The 17629-nt window shown below is 32.5% G+C and overlaps 1 protein-coding gene and 1 pseudogene across 2 annotated transcripts; one reads left to right on the top strand and one right to left on the bottom strand.

Annotated features, from left to right (window-relative positions):
• Nucleotides 1–774: 774 nt before the first annotated feature.
• On the top strand, nt 775–2264 carry LOC108481742 (probable 6-phosphogluconolactonase 2; annotated as a pseudogene).
• A 1560-nt stretch (nt 2265–3824) lies between these two features.
• On the bottom strand, nt 3825–6451 carry LOC108482194 (squamosa promoter-binding-like protein 6). Of its 2 annotated transcripts, XM_017785312.2 has the most exons (4): nt 6232–6451; nt 5517–6036; nt 5161–5297; nt 3825–4934 (listed from the first exon to the last, which is right to left on the bottom strand). In XM_017785312.2, exons 2-4 carry the CDS (start codon nt 6011–6013, stop codon nt 4429–4431), a joined length of 1140 nt encoding a protein of 379 aa, XP_017640801.1. In that variant the 5' UTR covers nt 6014–6036; nt 6232–6451; the 3' UTR covers nt 3825–4428. The 2 variants fall into 2 exon arrangements, with proteins under 2 accessions (XP_017640801.1, XP_052882662.1); XM_053026702.1 differs by having other exon boundaries at nt 5517–6451.
• Nucleotides 6452–17629: the final 11178 nt, after the last annotated feature.

The following is a 17629-nucleotide window of genomic DNA, read 5'->3' as shown; positions in this document are numbered from 1 at the left end:
TGAGCTGCAAAAAGTTAATGGCTTTACTGTTCTTCATTAAGTGTTTAGGTACCAAATTGAAGAAATGAGTATCCTTCAGGGGCGAATTAAGAATCCATGAAAATTTAGATGAACTAAAGTCAGATTTGGCTGATTACATTGCTGAGCTATCAGAAGCAGCAATAAAGGAAAGGGGAGCCTTTGCCATTGCACTATCTGGTGGTTCTCTCATTGGCTTAACAGGGTATCAAATTGCATTCTTCTTTTATCTTTGATTTAATTTGTTGTTCTTCATTCTAAAATGTTTCGTTGTTGAAGGTGTTAAATTGCATTTTGTTCCTATTAAAAAAAACTGGTAAATTAGTTATTAGATCAAAAAGCAAATTTTATTTTTTGTTAAAATTTGGGATAAATCTCAAAATTATACATAAATTATGGTTTAATGTATAAATGTATACATGAACTTTGATTTTGTGTAATTTTACGTGTATAATCGCACCAAATTTAAAGTTCATGTATACAATTGCACATTAAATCAAATTTCAAATTTTTCATCAATTTCTACCGTTAAAAACTGGTCTATATATGTCAGCATGATGCATACATGGCATGCCGTTTGGTTATTCCATCAGTTACATCAGTTTTTAATAGTAAAAATGAATAGAATTTTTAACAAAAAAGATCAATTTGCTTTTGGTACAATGTACGGAGACTAATTTATGCATGTTTAAGTGAAGGGTATAAAATGCAATTTAACTCTTAGTACACGAGACGATACTTTCAGCTTGTTGTTAATCTCCTTATAACAAGACTATAGATTGGTCAAAATGGCATCTATTTTTGGCTGATGAATGTGTTATGGATAAAAACCTTTCTGATAGTAATTATAAGCTTTCAAAAGACATTTTCAAGGTTTGGATTCTTAATATTTCAAAATTTTTCGTCTTCGTTTATGTTTTCCATAAGAAAATGAATCGGTATCTTACTTTACTAGGATGTGTAGTATATAGATTAGTTCCTTCATTGCACTGATCCGGTCGCTCTTTGTATCTCGAAACAATAGCATTCATTATAAGCTAGTTTGGGATGGAACCCTGCATTTGTTAATGGATCCGTTAGTTTAGGGATATAGTACGATAGTTAAATATTAGGATTGTCTATTGATCTGCACTTGGAATCTCGAAATATTAGCTTATGTTATAAGGTCTTTAAGCTTTTTTTTCGAGTTTGGGATGGACCGGTTTTAGCTGCTACTATGAGTTTACCCTATGATATTCTTGCATTCATTAATGGATTCGTTATTTTTGGTGGTTCCTAGGTTTGCTCTTTGCTTTCATCTGAAGTTTTTCGTATCGGTTTTCACTTACGTAAATTCGATGAATGTTCGTTTGTTGTGAGTTTTCTGAAGCATGAAATGAACTAACTAGCTCGATGATCATGCACTGCATCCATTTGGAGTTGCTAGTTATCGAAAATGACTTGACTTAGCATCGAACTGAGCTTGATTATGAGGTTAGGTTACCATTTGTTGTTTCTTTTCATCTATGTTTTCGGAATGTTATCTAAAACATGCCTGTTTTCCGTCTGCGTTTGGTGTTATGGTGACACCATTTCGAAGTTCCGAATTTAACGATGCTTACCTTGAGGGATAGGTTAATCAAAAATTATTTTTCAGTTTGTGTGCATATTATATGCTTTTATGGCTTATCCCTCGTATTTTCAGGTTCCAATTGTTCCCAGCCATGTTCATTCTATCAACGATTCAGTTTCGGCAGAGGAAGCCGCCGACGAATACATGTTTGTTATACGCTAGCTAATAAACACTAACGGTCAGTGTTCCCGACATTAGTGATTGCCCCAAGTTCGATCTTATCCTTCTCGGGATAGGCTCATAGGCCCTGACGGTAACGTTGCCTCACTATTCTCTAACCATTCAGCATCGATTCCCCCAAACCGCCACCCGAGAGAATAACATTCACTTTCCCAGTCATCAATTCAGCATCCAACGTAGCAATCGTAGTAACAGGCAAGAGCAAAGCCGAAGCTGTCCATTTAGCGATCGATAACATTGAACCCAACTGCCCGTCGCTGCCTGCACAGTTAGTCCAACCAACAATAGGGAAGCTGATATGGTTTTCGGACAAGCCGGTCGCATCGAAACTCGTTTCGGAATAGGGTATAAAGTGTGTGTTTAATCATGTTTTTTTTCCCACCTTTTTTATTCAATATAAAAATAAATTGATGTATTTATTTTTTTAAATATGAATGATTGAATCAACATTAAAGTTTCATGTATACATTTGAGTTACAATCGAAATTTCATATATATAATTGTACCATATCAAAGTTTATATATCAAATTTTAAATCGAATCAAAGTTCATGTATAATTTTAAAATTTATACTTAATTTTTAATCATAATATATATATATATATATATATATATATATATGGATAACTATTTGATACATCTCTATTGATATATTTTAACTCCATAAATGAATAAATTATATGAAATTTCTTAATATCACATGCAAATTAAAGATCTCTATTCTAAAATAAAATTTAATCCAAAATCACTTGAAATCCTAAACCCGAAATTATGAATCTTAAATCTATAGATGTAAGCTCACATTGATTAATCACATGAAATCAACACAATATGTCCCTTTCTTTTTTTCATGCAGACAATGACCACACAACACCCTGCTAAATTTTTTTTATTCCAATTTGATCATAAAATATTATGGAGTACCCATTGTTTATGTTCAATATTTACTTTATTATTGTTCTTTTAACCTATTATAACTGTGAAAAATGTTGACGTTAGACACAACATACTCGTATCTTCATATTTAACTTGAGGTTCTAAAGGAAATACCTTGACAAGCAGGTAAGCGCCATTAGACAATAGGACCATTTTTAAAAAATTGATGGACAGGGCTTGGGGACCTCTTTTTAATTTTATCAATTCAATCATAACACTTAATGTCATGATCAAAGATCATTTCACTTGAAAGCTACTAAAAACATTATCTTTTTTCCATTGCCTTTCTCACTATTGGTTGACTCAAAGTCAACTATTAAACGTTAGCAAAAAGACATGCATTTTGAAAATGACATTAAGACTAGTGCAAAAAAGCAGATAAATGATAATAATTATATAATCAAGTTCCATGAACATTACGTCACCTATGACATCATTTTTAATTAAAAGAAAGGCTTTGGGCAAAACCCCTCTTTGGTCCCTCTCAATTTCGATATTGAATAAATTGGTCTCTCTTAATAAAATCAGAGCAATTTAATCCCTATCAATTTTGAAAGTGAGTAAAATTGAGAGTTAAACCAGCCAAAATATGTGCAATTGGCAGAAACGTTAGTGGCGTAATTAATTGTCCTTAATTACTCACTTTTGAAATTGATAGGCACTTCAATTTTTTTTAGAGGGGCTGAAAAGATTTTTTTACCAAAAGCTTTTGAAAGATTATCAAGTTTGAAGCATAAGCATGTACCACAGGTCCACAAATATGTATAGGAGGATTCAAATAATATACCATTAAAAGCCAAGTTGTAATTCTTGAATGAGATTCCTATGGGGGAATTGATGGTTTCATTTTCATTGTTGTTAGCTTTTAGAGATTTTTGTGACATTTACAGCTCAATGTCCAACAAAAGCACTGACCAAAACATAAAAAAAAAAAGGTAAATTGATGGGTAAATGAAGTGGCAATCCACTCATTCCTTCAAAGTGCTAAAAACAAATCTGTGTTTACAAATATATAAAACATAAAATATTAAAAATAGTTTATTATTTCTGTTCATGACATGAGTATGAAGATACGATCTTTTAAATACATTTAAAAAAAATTAAAATATAATCATATTTATGTTGAAAACATACATCTATTGAACATTCACACTCGAATCCGAAGTTTAATATTAAAGCTACCTAGAGTAAAAAACTCCAACACTTTTGGGATAATTCCAAGGACTAAAATAATATCAACAAGCACCAAAGGTGCAAAAAAAAATATTATTCAAAGATATGTAGTCCACAAAGAACCATGTTTTTTCTCCAATTAATATTAACCACTTAAAGTTTTATGCACAGTATAAAGTACAAAGATTTTATAAAAAAAAGAAAAAAACATGTTAGTGCTACATGATTCCTTTCTAAACTTTTTTACAAGGGTATTATTCCAACTTTAGACTCTTACTTTGTCCTCTCTCAAGTTGCCCCTTCAGTGCCACAAAAGTGATAGGGATCATTAAAACCCGAGAAGTACTCGTGTCCAACACCCGTATTTGACACATATCCGTACATTGGTACATATATGATCCTCCAAGGAAATTCAAAATATACGAAAATCTTGCGAAAAACCCGAGTCCGAGTAACATATCATGAACCTGTAAGAACAACAGAACATACCTTGTCCTTCTCATACTGGATTAAGTTGTAAGGAAATAAAAAAGGTCCTCGTTTTCAGGCTTTACGTGCATCGAACTCCTTTGTTGTTCCACTCTTTGGAGATGTGTTGATAGTTGAAGTAAATCAACAGTGGTTCCATTTGGACTCGAAAGACCGGAGTCTCGAAAAGATCCTGCTTGGCTAACTCCCATGGGGTTCATCCCACATGAGTAAAAGCCATTGGCATTTTCCAAACAACTCCCATGGTGGTGGCTAGCTTGATTGATAAAGGGCTCGGTCAATTGAATTCCGGTCGCATGGCTCGATAAGTCTCGTGATTGAGCTGACAGAAGAGAGAGAGCACAATCCGAGCAAGAAAGACCAGATAACTCAGTAGGAGCATGGAAGGCTTCAGTTGCCGACGAAAAACTTCCGGGGATGTGTTGTTTCTTTGACACCAATTTGCCATTTATGATCGATATTGCCGACTGAGGATCATAAACCGGTTTCTCTCTGAATTTAACCTGATCAGCATGTTCATATCTCTCTGCAGAAAACAACAAAGTCACTTTCAAATGCATTCTAGATAACAAAAGGCATTTTCAGTATAAGAGTCCGAAGAATCTTGGTACCCGAGAGGCCACATAGGTGACAATTTGTTCAAAGTTTGCTACATAGGTGACACTGCTACCAAATTGTCAATTGGATTACATGACCAAAGAGGTCGTGCTCATGTCCTAGTTTCCTACAGAGATGCAAAAAGTTGTTCATACCTCGATATGACTGCAACAACTTATGTGATTTTCCGGGAAGGGTACTGAAATGAAGCTTCCTTCTACGCTCATTATGTCCTACTAGTCGTTTACGACAACTACGCTTACCATCATCGAATTCAGCCAATAAATGGAACCTAATAAATGAACATAAATCACATTCAATACCAGAAACAATGCCAAAACATAAACACCATGAAACAACATTAGTAAGCTTAAATCAAAGGTCCGGTCGAGTAATGGTGGCTAATTCATTTGCCTACATTGAAACTATGAGTTTCTCTATGAAGCATATATACAAACACCTTTAATATGATAAAAACAAATACAAGAAGATCAAAATTGAAGGGACAAACCTGCTACATTGTTGACAAAATCTCATTTCATTTCCATTAACAATAACTTTGGCTGTCTTAGAATGAATCTCACAAACTTTGTTCCTCTTGTAATAATCTTTTGATGAACTAAGATCCTTATTACAACCATAAACTTGACATTGAGGTGTTTGAGGACATGAACTTGTAGTTATCGAAGCTTTCTTCGATATCAAAACCGGTTGAATCGAAGTTACAACGGAAGTTTCCTTACAACCCTTTGAATCTCCATAATCAATGATTGAAGATTCTTGACTGTTGGACTCCATTAATGAACTTGAATGTTGCTCAACATAACATGAACTAGTAGTAGTGGTAAATTCATCACTAAAAATTCCCAAATTGGTGTTACTAAAAAAGGGTTTCTTTTTCTTATAATCAAAGCTAAAATCCATGAATTGATTGAATTCCATACCCTCTGCTTCAAAATCAGTAAAAAATAGGTTTTTCCCTTCACAATCATAGCTCCAAGAATCCATCAGCTGATAAATAATGTAAATGCCTACATAGAAAAAAAAAAAGGAATCATTAGGCTAAATCAATCAAAAAAAAATCAAAACTACCCATGGTTAGAGATTAACGGACAAAAAGAACTCATTTTTTGGGATGTTGCAAGATTCCCAATATTTCTCTCATTTTCCAACAGTTTCTCGGAAACCAAACAGCAAAAAAGAAAAAGATTCTTGGTATGGCTTACCACGGAGAATAGGAGATAGCAATGTTAAATGAAGGCTAAAACAGAGATAGCTATAGAGATTGATGGAAAACAAAGATTATTACTATTATATATATAGATATATATATCGTGAAGTCGAAGCTGATACAGTGTGACTTTAGTGAGTCAAAACATGAGTTCCACAACAACTACGTATTCTGTCTGAAAAGTATGTATGTATGTATCATGTATGTCCATCTATGTCTTTACTCTTTTGTAGCTTTCAAGGGGTATAAATATTTGTTTTTCCTTTTCTTGGTAAAATATGTCATAGGTCCCTGTACTTTCCCAAATTTAGAATTCAGTCCTCATACTTTTATTTCCATAAATTTAGTCCTTCTACTTTCCAAATTTTAAAATTCAAGTCCAATTGTAACAACAATGTTGGTTTTTTCATTAAATCTGTTGTGTGGCATTTTGAAATTAAAAAAAAAAAGTCTCACTTAGAAGCAGGGGGTGAAATTAGAAAATTTTTCAAAGGGGTCAAATTTGAATTGTAAATTTTTCAAATAGCTCAAAATATACTTTCTTCATTGTATTAAAGTAAATCATTACAAATTTCAAGGGATTAAACTATAAACTTTATGTTTTTGGAGAAGGCATAAATAGATTTTAAATTTTAAGAGTGGTCGAAATACAATTTTATTATTAAATTAATTTAAAACATTGCAACTATTCAAGGGACTAGAGAAGCAGTTTTTCATTTGATGGTGTAGGGCCTTGTCTGCCATTCTAGCTTTTTCATTGCTTGGCATTAATATGACTTTAAACTGATTTTGTAATGAATTTAAATTTAACAAAACAGTTTTAACCGTGTTAGTGATAAAATTTAAAATTTGAAATCTATTTTATAATGAATTTAAATTTAACAAAATAGTTTTAATTGTGTTAGTGATAAAAAAATTAATTCAAAATTGGCCCTAAAATGATTTTTTTGACTTTACCCTTGTTAGGTCTCTCAAAAAATGGTAAAATTTTAGTTAAATCTCTTCAAAATTTATAAAATTATAAACTAATACCATAATAAAATTGTATTTTGAGTCCTCCAAAATTTTACAATATAGTTCTAGTCTCTTTTAAAATAAAAATTGGCTTTACCTATTTACTAGTTAATATCTAGTAAGGGTCTCTTTGGATGGACCACCTGTTTATCTCCTATTAAGTTGTTGCAGTTGAGAGAGCCAAAAGGCCAATAAAAAACCCTACAAATGACCAAATATTTGTGTTTTATACTTAGACAGGGTACTAAATTACTAATCTAAGCTAATATTTAGGACTGTGTGAAAGTCTACTTGTCGGAACATTGCTATGTCATTTGTAGTAATGCCATTGCCCTACATCTTATTTCTAATCAACAACTGGAATTTCTCTCAATCTTTACTAAACATATTTCTCTTAATTTAAATCTAATTATAAAGTATTCAGAATTTTATAAAATATAAGAATAAATATCAAAACTATACATAAATTTTTTTATTTAATATGTAATATAATACGTGAAGTTTATTTTATATAATTGCATGCATACACAAATTTTAATTTTTAAATATATAAAATTTAATTAAATTAAAGCTTTATTTATATAACTACTCGATTCAAATTAATATATCAAGTTACATATTAAATTCAAATTTAAATTTAAATTCAAATTCATACGTAAAATCAAGACATATATTTATATATATGCTTTAAAATCATGGGTTTAGGATCACTACTCACTTCAAAAATAATGCAATCCCGAATTTGACCTAATCTACCTAAAACGCATATTTTACAATATATAAATTTAATTAAAATATTTTTTTTTAAAAGAATAGAATAAATCGAACTAAATCGAGTGTATTGAACAGACCATCCAACTCATAAACACCTTTGTTCCCGGTATCAAATTTTTTTTCTTCTTCTCTTTTTGACATCTAAATCACTTCCCACTATTGTCCCTTCCTTTCTAAACATGTGGGCAACATAAAGAAGCTGTTATAGATAAAAAGGCAATGCTAGGAAAGGACTTATTATTGCCCTTTAAGACTAACACCAATATTGAATCCAACATTTAATTTCATATCTCATAAAATATTACTTAATTTTAATAAAATTACTAACTATTTTAATTATTAAATAAGAAATAAGAAGATTTAATTTTTAAATTTTAAGTATCAAAATTAAATATCAGATATCGTCAAAGTTTACGGCTTGACAAAAGATGTTAATACAATAATTCAATGGTTTAGTTTATTAGTTATGTTTCAATATGCTAATAATTGACTATGAGGAACACACCGATTTTTTTTAAATATATGTTTCACGAGTTTGTAGTTGTTTTTTTTTAACATTGTCATTTTAAGGTTTAAAATTATTTTTATCGAGAATATAATGTATCTTACTATTATATTTAACATTTTTGATACATATAAAATTATTTTTAATACTATATATATACTTAAATTTAGCTTTAAAGTCTAATTTGGTATCCGACCAAACGGTATCATGTGGATCAATAAATATTTTACATATGTGCTCTAGTAAAAAACATAGGTATTTAATCGAACAAAAAAAAAAAAAAAGAAAAGAGCAATCAATACCAAATTGAATATTCAAGCTAAGTACTCAAGTACCAAATTAAATATTAAAAGCAAATTTAAGTATCAAATAGTAAATTAACCCTTTTTAATATTATTAAAGTATCATTTAAATATCATGCTAAATTATACTCAATGCCATTAAACTATTAGTAAGTTTATGTTTTGGTTACGCAACTATAAAAAGTTACAAAATTGTCACTAAACTATTTGAAAGTTTTAATTTAAGTCGTTCGGCTGTTAAGTTTTTTGTTATTTATTAAAAAAAGTTCAAACAACGAGTTCTAAGTGATAATTCGATGATCAGTATAGTGGATAAGTACCCACTGACGAGTAGTAAAACATATCTTACATACGGGTTAATCTAACGGTCAGTGGCAAAGATCAATAAAGAAAGCCGTTTGGATTTTGATTCACAAATTTATGATGTTCAAAGTTGTTTCATGCAAAAAAAATGAACTATACAATAGAAAGGGAAATGAAACTTTTAATTGGTGTAGGTAATACGGATAGAGAAAGCCATACGATAACAATTTTAACGACACAATAACTTAAATGAAATTTTTTGAATAATTTAATGACCAATTTAATAACTTTATAAAATTAAGTGGAGTTTTGTTAAGGAAAACGATGACAGCTTTGTCATCCTAGATTCCTAGTCCTGTAATGAAAAAAACCTCAAACTCAGGTTAATAGTTGTGAAATCGACACGTCCTATTGCTGACAGTGCTTAAAGATGTTCTTTTTCATACTTTTTGGTTTTTTATCCTCTAAAACAAGTTTTCAACCTCCCATCTTGATATTTGTGTGTTTATAAATTTTTTAGATTAATATATCATTTTAGTACTTATATTTGTTTCTAATATTCAATTTACTAAAAAATTAATTTTAATGTTCAATTTGATACTTAGATTCAACAGCATCATGGTCATGTGGTCCAATAAATATTTAACATGTATGCTCTAGAGACAAAAATAAATATAAATATTTGACAAGTGCCAAATCGAACATTAAAGTCAAACTTAGGTACTTATATGAGATAAAAGAAAAAGTCAAGTATTGTTATTCCAATAGGGTCGGAAGCGTGTAAATTATTGTACTAAAAAATCACACAAAGTTCAATTCCCAGGGAAGAGAGGTGGATCACAAGGATCTCTTAAATACCAAGTCTTTCCTTAGTCAGAATATCCCTTCTATAGTAATTTAATAGCACAATTAAATACTACTATTATACCCTCAAATATTGAAAGAAAAATAGGACAAGAAAGAACACAAGAGTTTTAACGAGGTTCGGTAAATTATACCTACGTCCTCGGGCACTAACACCAGATGATAACTTTACTATCTAAAATATTACAAACAAATAGAATTCCTTAAGAATTCTCAAATGGGAGAAGAGAGAAAACTAAGAGAGAAAGATTGGTTGGGATGGTTGAAATGAGAAATGGTTAGGCCTATTTATAGTTGAGTTTTAGGGACTAACTTGCAAATGGCCTAAAAAATTAGGGACCAAAATTGCAATTATCACTTTCAACTTTAAACAACTTGTCAACTTTTTTTTTCTTTCGGTGCCAATTGCACCTCCCACCATTTTTGACTTTTCAACACTTACCTTATTTGATTTTTCAACAATCTCCACCTTGAAGATTTGATTAGGATAATCACATCTTCACACATTTCCTTCAACTCCCCAAATTCGATAAAGTTATCTTTTGTAGTGCCTCCAAATGCGCTCTCGAGCGCCATACACTTGAAGGTGCTCAAATTCTCAGGATGTTAATCAAGTTCAAACAATGATTAAACTTGATTGTTGTTACCACCTTGGTCATCATATCTGCGGGATTACTGCCGCCGGAATCTTCAAGTAGAATTTTTCCTTTTCAAAGACTTCCAAAGACAAAGTGATATCTTACGTCGATATGCTTGGTTCTTGAATGATAGACTTGATTTTTCGCTAAATGAATAGCGCTCGATCGTCACAATATAGACTAATGTGACTTTGAACAACTCCCAAGTCTTTCAACAATCCATTAAGCCAAATAGCCTCATTAATGACTTCAGAATCGCCATATATTCGCCTCAGTAGTAGACACGACTATTGTAGATCAGAAGGTAGACTTCCAACTCACTGGGCTTTCGTGAGTAAACAGATACCCGTAGTTGAACGACGTTTATCTAAATCACCAAAGAAAATCGGAATCAACATATCCAACTACAAACCCGACCAAGTGCTTCATCCTGTTCAAAATTAAACCAACATCTACGGTTTTTCGAAGATACCGTAGAATCCATTTCACGACTTGTCAATATCCTTTTCCGGATCATGCATATACCGCTCACAACTCCAACACTTGTGAAATGTCGGTCAGCGTACACACCATCAGATACATCAAACTCCCAACTGCATTAGCATATGGGACTTTTGCCATATATTCTCTTTCTTCTTCGCTTTTGGAGATAATTGAGCACTAAGTTTCAAATGAGAAGCAAGTGGGGTACTTACATGTTTTGTGTTTTCATTTACACCAAAACATTGTAATACCTTTTCGATATTGCTTCGATTCAAACAAAGCTTACCTCTCTGTCTCATCTCTACTTATCTCCATGCCGAGAATCTTCTTGGCCTCACCTAGATCTTTCATCTCGAACTCTTGATTCAACCGAGCCTTCACTTATCTATCTCTTTTGGCTCTTGAGCGATTAACATATCATCAACATACAAGAGTAGATAAATGAAAGATCCGTCATGCAGCTTCTGCAAATACACACAATTGTCATATTTGCTTCTTGTGTACTTCTGCCTTCTCATAAAGCTATCAAATTGCTTGTACCACTGCCTCGGGGATTGCTTCAATCCATATAGTGATTTGTTCAGATTACAAACCCAATTTCTACCACCAGCATCTTTGTATCCTTCGGGCTGAGTCATATAGATCTCCTCTTCTAACTCACCATGCAAGAAAGCCGTCTTAACATCAAGTTGAGCTAGCTCCAAATTCAACTGTGCTACCAAGGCCAACAAAATTCTAATGGAGGAATGCTTCACAACAGGGGAAATATATCATTGTAGTCAATTCCCTCATTCTGAGCGTAGCTTTTAGCTACCAATCTTGCCTTGTAGCGAACATTTTTCTTGCTAGGAGATCCATCTTTCTTTGCGAATACCTACTTGCATCCGATTGCCCTTTTACCTTTCGGTAATTGCGCCAACTCCCAAGTATTGTTCTTCAGGAGAGATTGCATTTCTTCATCCATGGCGCATTTCTATTTGTCACTTTCTAAGCTTTGCATTGCTTCTTGATAAGTGACAGGAATATCATCATCAACAACGGGAAGGGCATAGGCCACCATATCGAGAATCGAAAGCGGTTTACGAATTTCTCTCCGTGGCCTTGCAATCGCAATCGGTTCTGTGTACTTAATGGTTCTTGGGTCGAACCTCTTCAACCTCTAATTCCTCCATTGTGGCTGGAGAATTAGACTTATTAACTGGCAAATCCCCATCTGCTCAAACTCCACTGTTTTGGAGTACACTCCACCGCCGTGGAGTATCGCTCGTCTGAATATCTTTATCTGCTACCTTTTTCAATGTGGCGATTCATCAAAGGTAACATCTCTCGCTACTGATTATTTTCTTTGTGTCTAAGCACCAAAGACGAAATCCCTTCACTCCGTAAGTGATTCCCATAAAGAGAGCTTTCTTTGCCCTCGGATCTAACTTTGACTCCTTCACATGGTAATATGCGGTGGATCCAAACACATGTAAGGAATCATAATCAGAGCCGGTTTTCGCACCATACCTCCATAGGAGTTTTTCTTTCTAATGCAGATGATGGCAAGCGATTAACAAGATGGCGGTATGTCACGACCTCGATCCAAAATTACTTGCCCAACCCAAAGATTGGACAACATACATCGAACTTTCTCCAAGAATGTTCGATTCAAACGCTCTGCCACTCCATTCTGCATGGCGTATCCCTAGCTATGAAGTGTCGAACAATACCATACTCTTGGCACACATCAAGAACGGATCACTTATATTCCCTCCATTGTCCGTCCTAAGCCGCTTGATTTTCTTGTCAGTCTGGTTTTCGATCATAGTTTTCCATTTAAGAAAAACTCCAAGCACTTCATCTTTAGTTTTCACGGTATACACCCAAACTCTTTTGGAAAAGTCATCAACAAAAGTAACAAAGTAGTGTTTTCCTCCCAACGAAGGTGTTTTGGAAGGCCCCCACATATCTGAGTGAACATATTCCAAAATACCTTTTGTATTATGGATAACAGTGCCGAATTTCACTCTCTTTTGCTTTCCCAGAACACAATGCTTGCAAAATTTTAATTTGCAAGCCTTTGCACCTTTCAATAATCCTTGCTTTGCCAGAATTTGCAAGAATTTTTCGCTGGCATGTCCCAACTTCATATGCCACAGCTGCATTGAGTCCAATTCTTTGTTACTGGAAGCTGCAGCGACTGCTCCAATAACTGTACTACCTTGGTAGTAATACAAGTTATTTTTCCTGATGCCCTTCAATATCACAAGTGCGCCAGATGTCACTTTCAAAATCCCATCTCTCATAGTAACAACTGAACCATTGGATTCCAAGGCTCCCAATGAGATGAGATTTTTCTTCAAACTGGGCACGTACCGAACATCAGTCAGAACTCTGGTTGATCCATCTTTATTCTTTAATTGGATTGAACCTATCCCAACAGCTTTCTGAGCATTGTCATTGCCCATATAAACAACTCCTCCATTTAGTTCTACTAAATCGAGAACCACTCCGGTTAGGGGACATATGATAGGTACAACCCGAATCCAATATCCACTCATCTGAATGGAACGACGATGATGATGCAACTAGTGATAGTTCAGAGTCACTGGTATCATGCTTTGCAACACAAGCATCTACAGCAGCTTTTCCCTTATTCTTCAGCTTTGGACAATTTTTCTTCCAGTGGCCTTTCTCATGACAAAAGGCACATTCATCTTTCCCGAGTCTGGACTTTGACTTTGATCTCCCTTTCTGAGTTTTCTTCCGAGTGTATGAACGACCTCGGACTACTAAAGCTTCTGTATCTCTGATTGAGTTTTTCTGTTTGTCCTTCTTTCTCTGTTCATAACTGTATAAGGCCGCACAGACTTCGCTCAGAGATATATCACTCCTGCCATGAAGTAGAGTAGTTTCTAGGAACTCAAACTCCTCAGGAAGTGACCCCAACAGCATCAAAGCCAAATCTTCATCTTTGAATGTCTTATCCATATTTAGCAAATCAGTGACTAACTAATTAAATTTGATGATGTGATCATTCATTGTGGTACTTGGGACGTAAGTGAAGTGAAACAGTCTTTTCTTCAAGTGGAGCTTATTTTGACTGTTTTTCTTCAAAAATTTTTCTTCAAGTGCGACCCACAACTTATTTGCAGAAGTCTCCTTTGAAAAAGCATACCTCTGCTATCGAGAAAGGCATGATCGAATTGTGCCACATGCCAACCGATTGATCGCCTTCCAATCTTTCTCCGTACATCATCTCGTTTCTCTTCATCAATGGCAATGTCTAGACCTCTTTGAAAAAGGGCATCTAGAACCTCACTTTGCCACATACCAAAATGACCCGTGCCATCAAAGATCTCCACGGCCAATCTTGCATTTGCAATTGTCGGTCTTGTCCACATGGACGATGTTGAAGCTCCTACACCAACCGCTTTCTCCATAATCTTTCAATATACCTAAGGAAATCTTTTCGATGTGGAAGATCGGTTTAAAGCGCAACCACAGAGCATACTACGATTGACCTTGACTCTTGATACCACTTGTTATTCCAATAGGGTCGGAAGCGTGTAAATTATTGTACTAAAAATCACACAAAGTTCAATTCCTGGGAAGAGGTGGATCACAAGGATCTCTTAAATACCAAGTCTTTAATTAGTCGAATATCCTTCTATAGTAATTTAATAGCACAATTAAATACTACTATTATACCTCAAATATTGAAAGAAAAATAGGACAAGAAAGAACACAAGAGTTTTAACGAGGTTCGTAAATTATACCTACGTCCTCGGCACTAACACCGGATGATAACTTTACTATCTAAAATATTACAAACAAATAGAATTCCTTAAGAATTCTCAAATGGGAGAAGAGAGAAAACTAAGAGAGAAAGATTGGTTGGGATGGTTGAAATGAGAAATGGTTAGGCCTATTTATAGTTGAGGTTTATGGACTAACTTGCAAATGGCCTAAAAAATTAGGGACCAAAATTGCAATTATCCCTTTCAACTTTAAACAACTTGCCAACTTTTTTTTTTTCTCTCGGTGCCAATTGCACCTCCCACCATTTTTGACTTTTCAACACTTACCTTATTTGATTTTTCAACAAGTATCATTTTGGAAAAAAAAACTCAGGTACCAAACTAAACATTGAAGCCAAACTCGGGTATCAAATGAAGATAAAAAAAACTTAAGTACCAAATTGAATATTAAAATTAAATATAAGTATCAAATGTTATATTAATCTAGTTTTATCCGAAACAAAAATTGTTCGTCTTTACTCTATAAGGCCGTGAGAATTTGGAGGCAAAAATTAGCTTAAGCGATATTGAAACTTAAAGGAAAGTCATTGCTTGTTGCTATACTCGAGCTTACTTTGAGTACATATTTGCTATATCAAAAAGTATTTTGGTGCATCTTTTTTGACTGAAGATGTTGTTTTGGTACAGATTAAGTTGTTTAGGAGGAAAACCAATCGAAAGAATTGATCTCGTTAATACTTCAGTTTGTATTTCTTGAGATATCATCGGTTAATTTATTTGTAGAGCTTAAAATTACTGTAATTTTTTTACAATAATTTAACTGCTTTCTTAAATTAATAAAATTTATCATTCATAAAAAAATAAAAATCAAATTATAACAAAGAAATTAAATCCGTTAAAAACACTATACTTATATTAAAAACATTATGTTTATATAATTTTGTTAAAATTAAATCATTTATATTAGATATTTAAAAAAAAAGTATTTATATTAAAGTATCGTAATTGTCCCTAGATGTGAACAATGATAGATCGACACGTGTCCTTATCTTGCTGTATGCCTGCATGTTGATCGTGACTGATGCTTTTTGTTTTTCCAGTAAAAGTACGCATTATAATTTCATTTGTGTTATTATCATTATAAACAACACATATTTAAATGTGCTTAAATACGTATTATATTTTAAATTTAAGGGTTTAAACCGAACTTTAAATATCAAATTAAATGTGATTTGACTTGAGCTTGATAATAAAAAGAAAGCAATTTTGTTTTTGTTTTTTTCCCTTGAGATGTTGGGTAATTGACCAAAGACATGTTGTGACTCGCATTATCATCTTTGTACCCTAAAGAAAAGGCTAGTGCCATGAATCTTGCTAATCTAAATTTAATGCAAAGTTCACCTTTCAAAGGACTAGGTTTTTAGTGGGAGAAAATTTGGTTATATGTTAAATCTCAATTCAATTATTTGATGATTCATATCTCAATTTTTAAAAAAAAATGTTCCAAGTGAAGCTAGAAAATTTATTTTTTGTGAGTCAAATAATCTCATAAATTTTGAAGTATCATTTCGGGATGGCCTTGTCCCTTGTCTATTCCGTCGATGATCGTGATAAAATTTGAAGTTTAAATTTTAGCATTTTGTTATTTTTTTCACATTCTAATAAAGTAAACTAGAGGGATTAACTTTTTAATATTGATAAATTAAAGGGATAAGATTCAAATTAGACCTTATTTTTAGACACTTTTATAATCTTAATCAAACTTATACATGTTTTTTAATAGAAATAATCAAACTTTTACTCCCGCAATAGAATTGTTAGAGATTGTGTGACCTAGTTGAGTCCGTGTAGAACTATACTTTTATTATTTGAAACTTCTATTGTATCATTCGTTTTTCATCATTAATAAATTTCTTTTCTTCTGCCCGTGATATTTTACTCAAATGATTTTCACGTAAAATCTGTATATATTCTTATATTTTTTTTTTATTTCTTTATGGTCGTTCTACTGTTATTATCGAATAAGTATACATTTCAAATTAAAAAGTTAAAATTTAAGATGAAAATGATATAAAAAAAACATTCCATTATACCAAACATCATTCGGTAACCTTTGCTTTTGTGCTTTTGAGTTTATATATTTACGCTAATGACATGATTTGATGATCCCTTCCCCATGTCGCAACATTTTCAGAACCAAATTCTTTGATTCTTCACCCAAATTTACATTTCTAACCCCCTATCTCTTCAAGCTGGAAACAAAAGGTATGCCTATAGAGGTGGGAATATAATTGTCCAAACACAACCAGTGTTCCTAGCTTCCACAGTTGTTTCGACACGTAGAAACACACTTAAAGTCAGGAATGTTATTAAAGATTAAGATTGATGTTGACGTCATTTAGTCAAAATTTTAAGAAAATTCTAAAACTTATTTATTCATAATTAAGATATTATTCATATCGGTTTTATGGTTCATTAAAATTAATTATTTTGAAAGTATGTAATTTTTTTAATAACCTCATCTATAATATCTAAATTTTAGGGTTTTAAAAAAAAATACAATATAACACTAACTTAATTAGTAAAGACGGAAGTCTTAAATCTTATATATTTAAGTTTGAAATTTACTATGTATAATTATATACTTAGTTGTTTAAATCCGATCATGTACAATTAATCCCAATTTATTGACTATAATTTATTTATTTGCATATTTAAAAATAATATTCGATATAAAAATATAGAGAGAGTATATGGAGTTATCAAC

The sequence above is a fragment of the Gossypium arboreum genome, chromosome 4 (genome assembly GCF_025698485.1).
Source record: "Gossypium arboreum isolate Shixiya-1 chromosome 4, ASM2569848v2, whole genome shotgun sequence".
NCBI classification, from domain to species: Eukaryota; Viridiplantae; Streptophyta; class Magnoliopsida; order Malvales; family Malvaceae; genus Gossypium; species Gossypium arboreum.
Note: the sequence above shows the minus strand (reverse complement) of the source record. Positions and strands in the feature narration are given on the sequence as shown.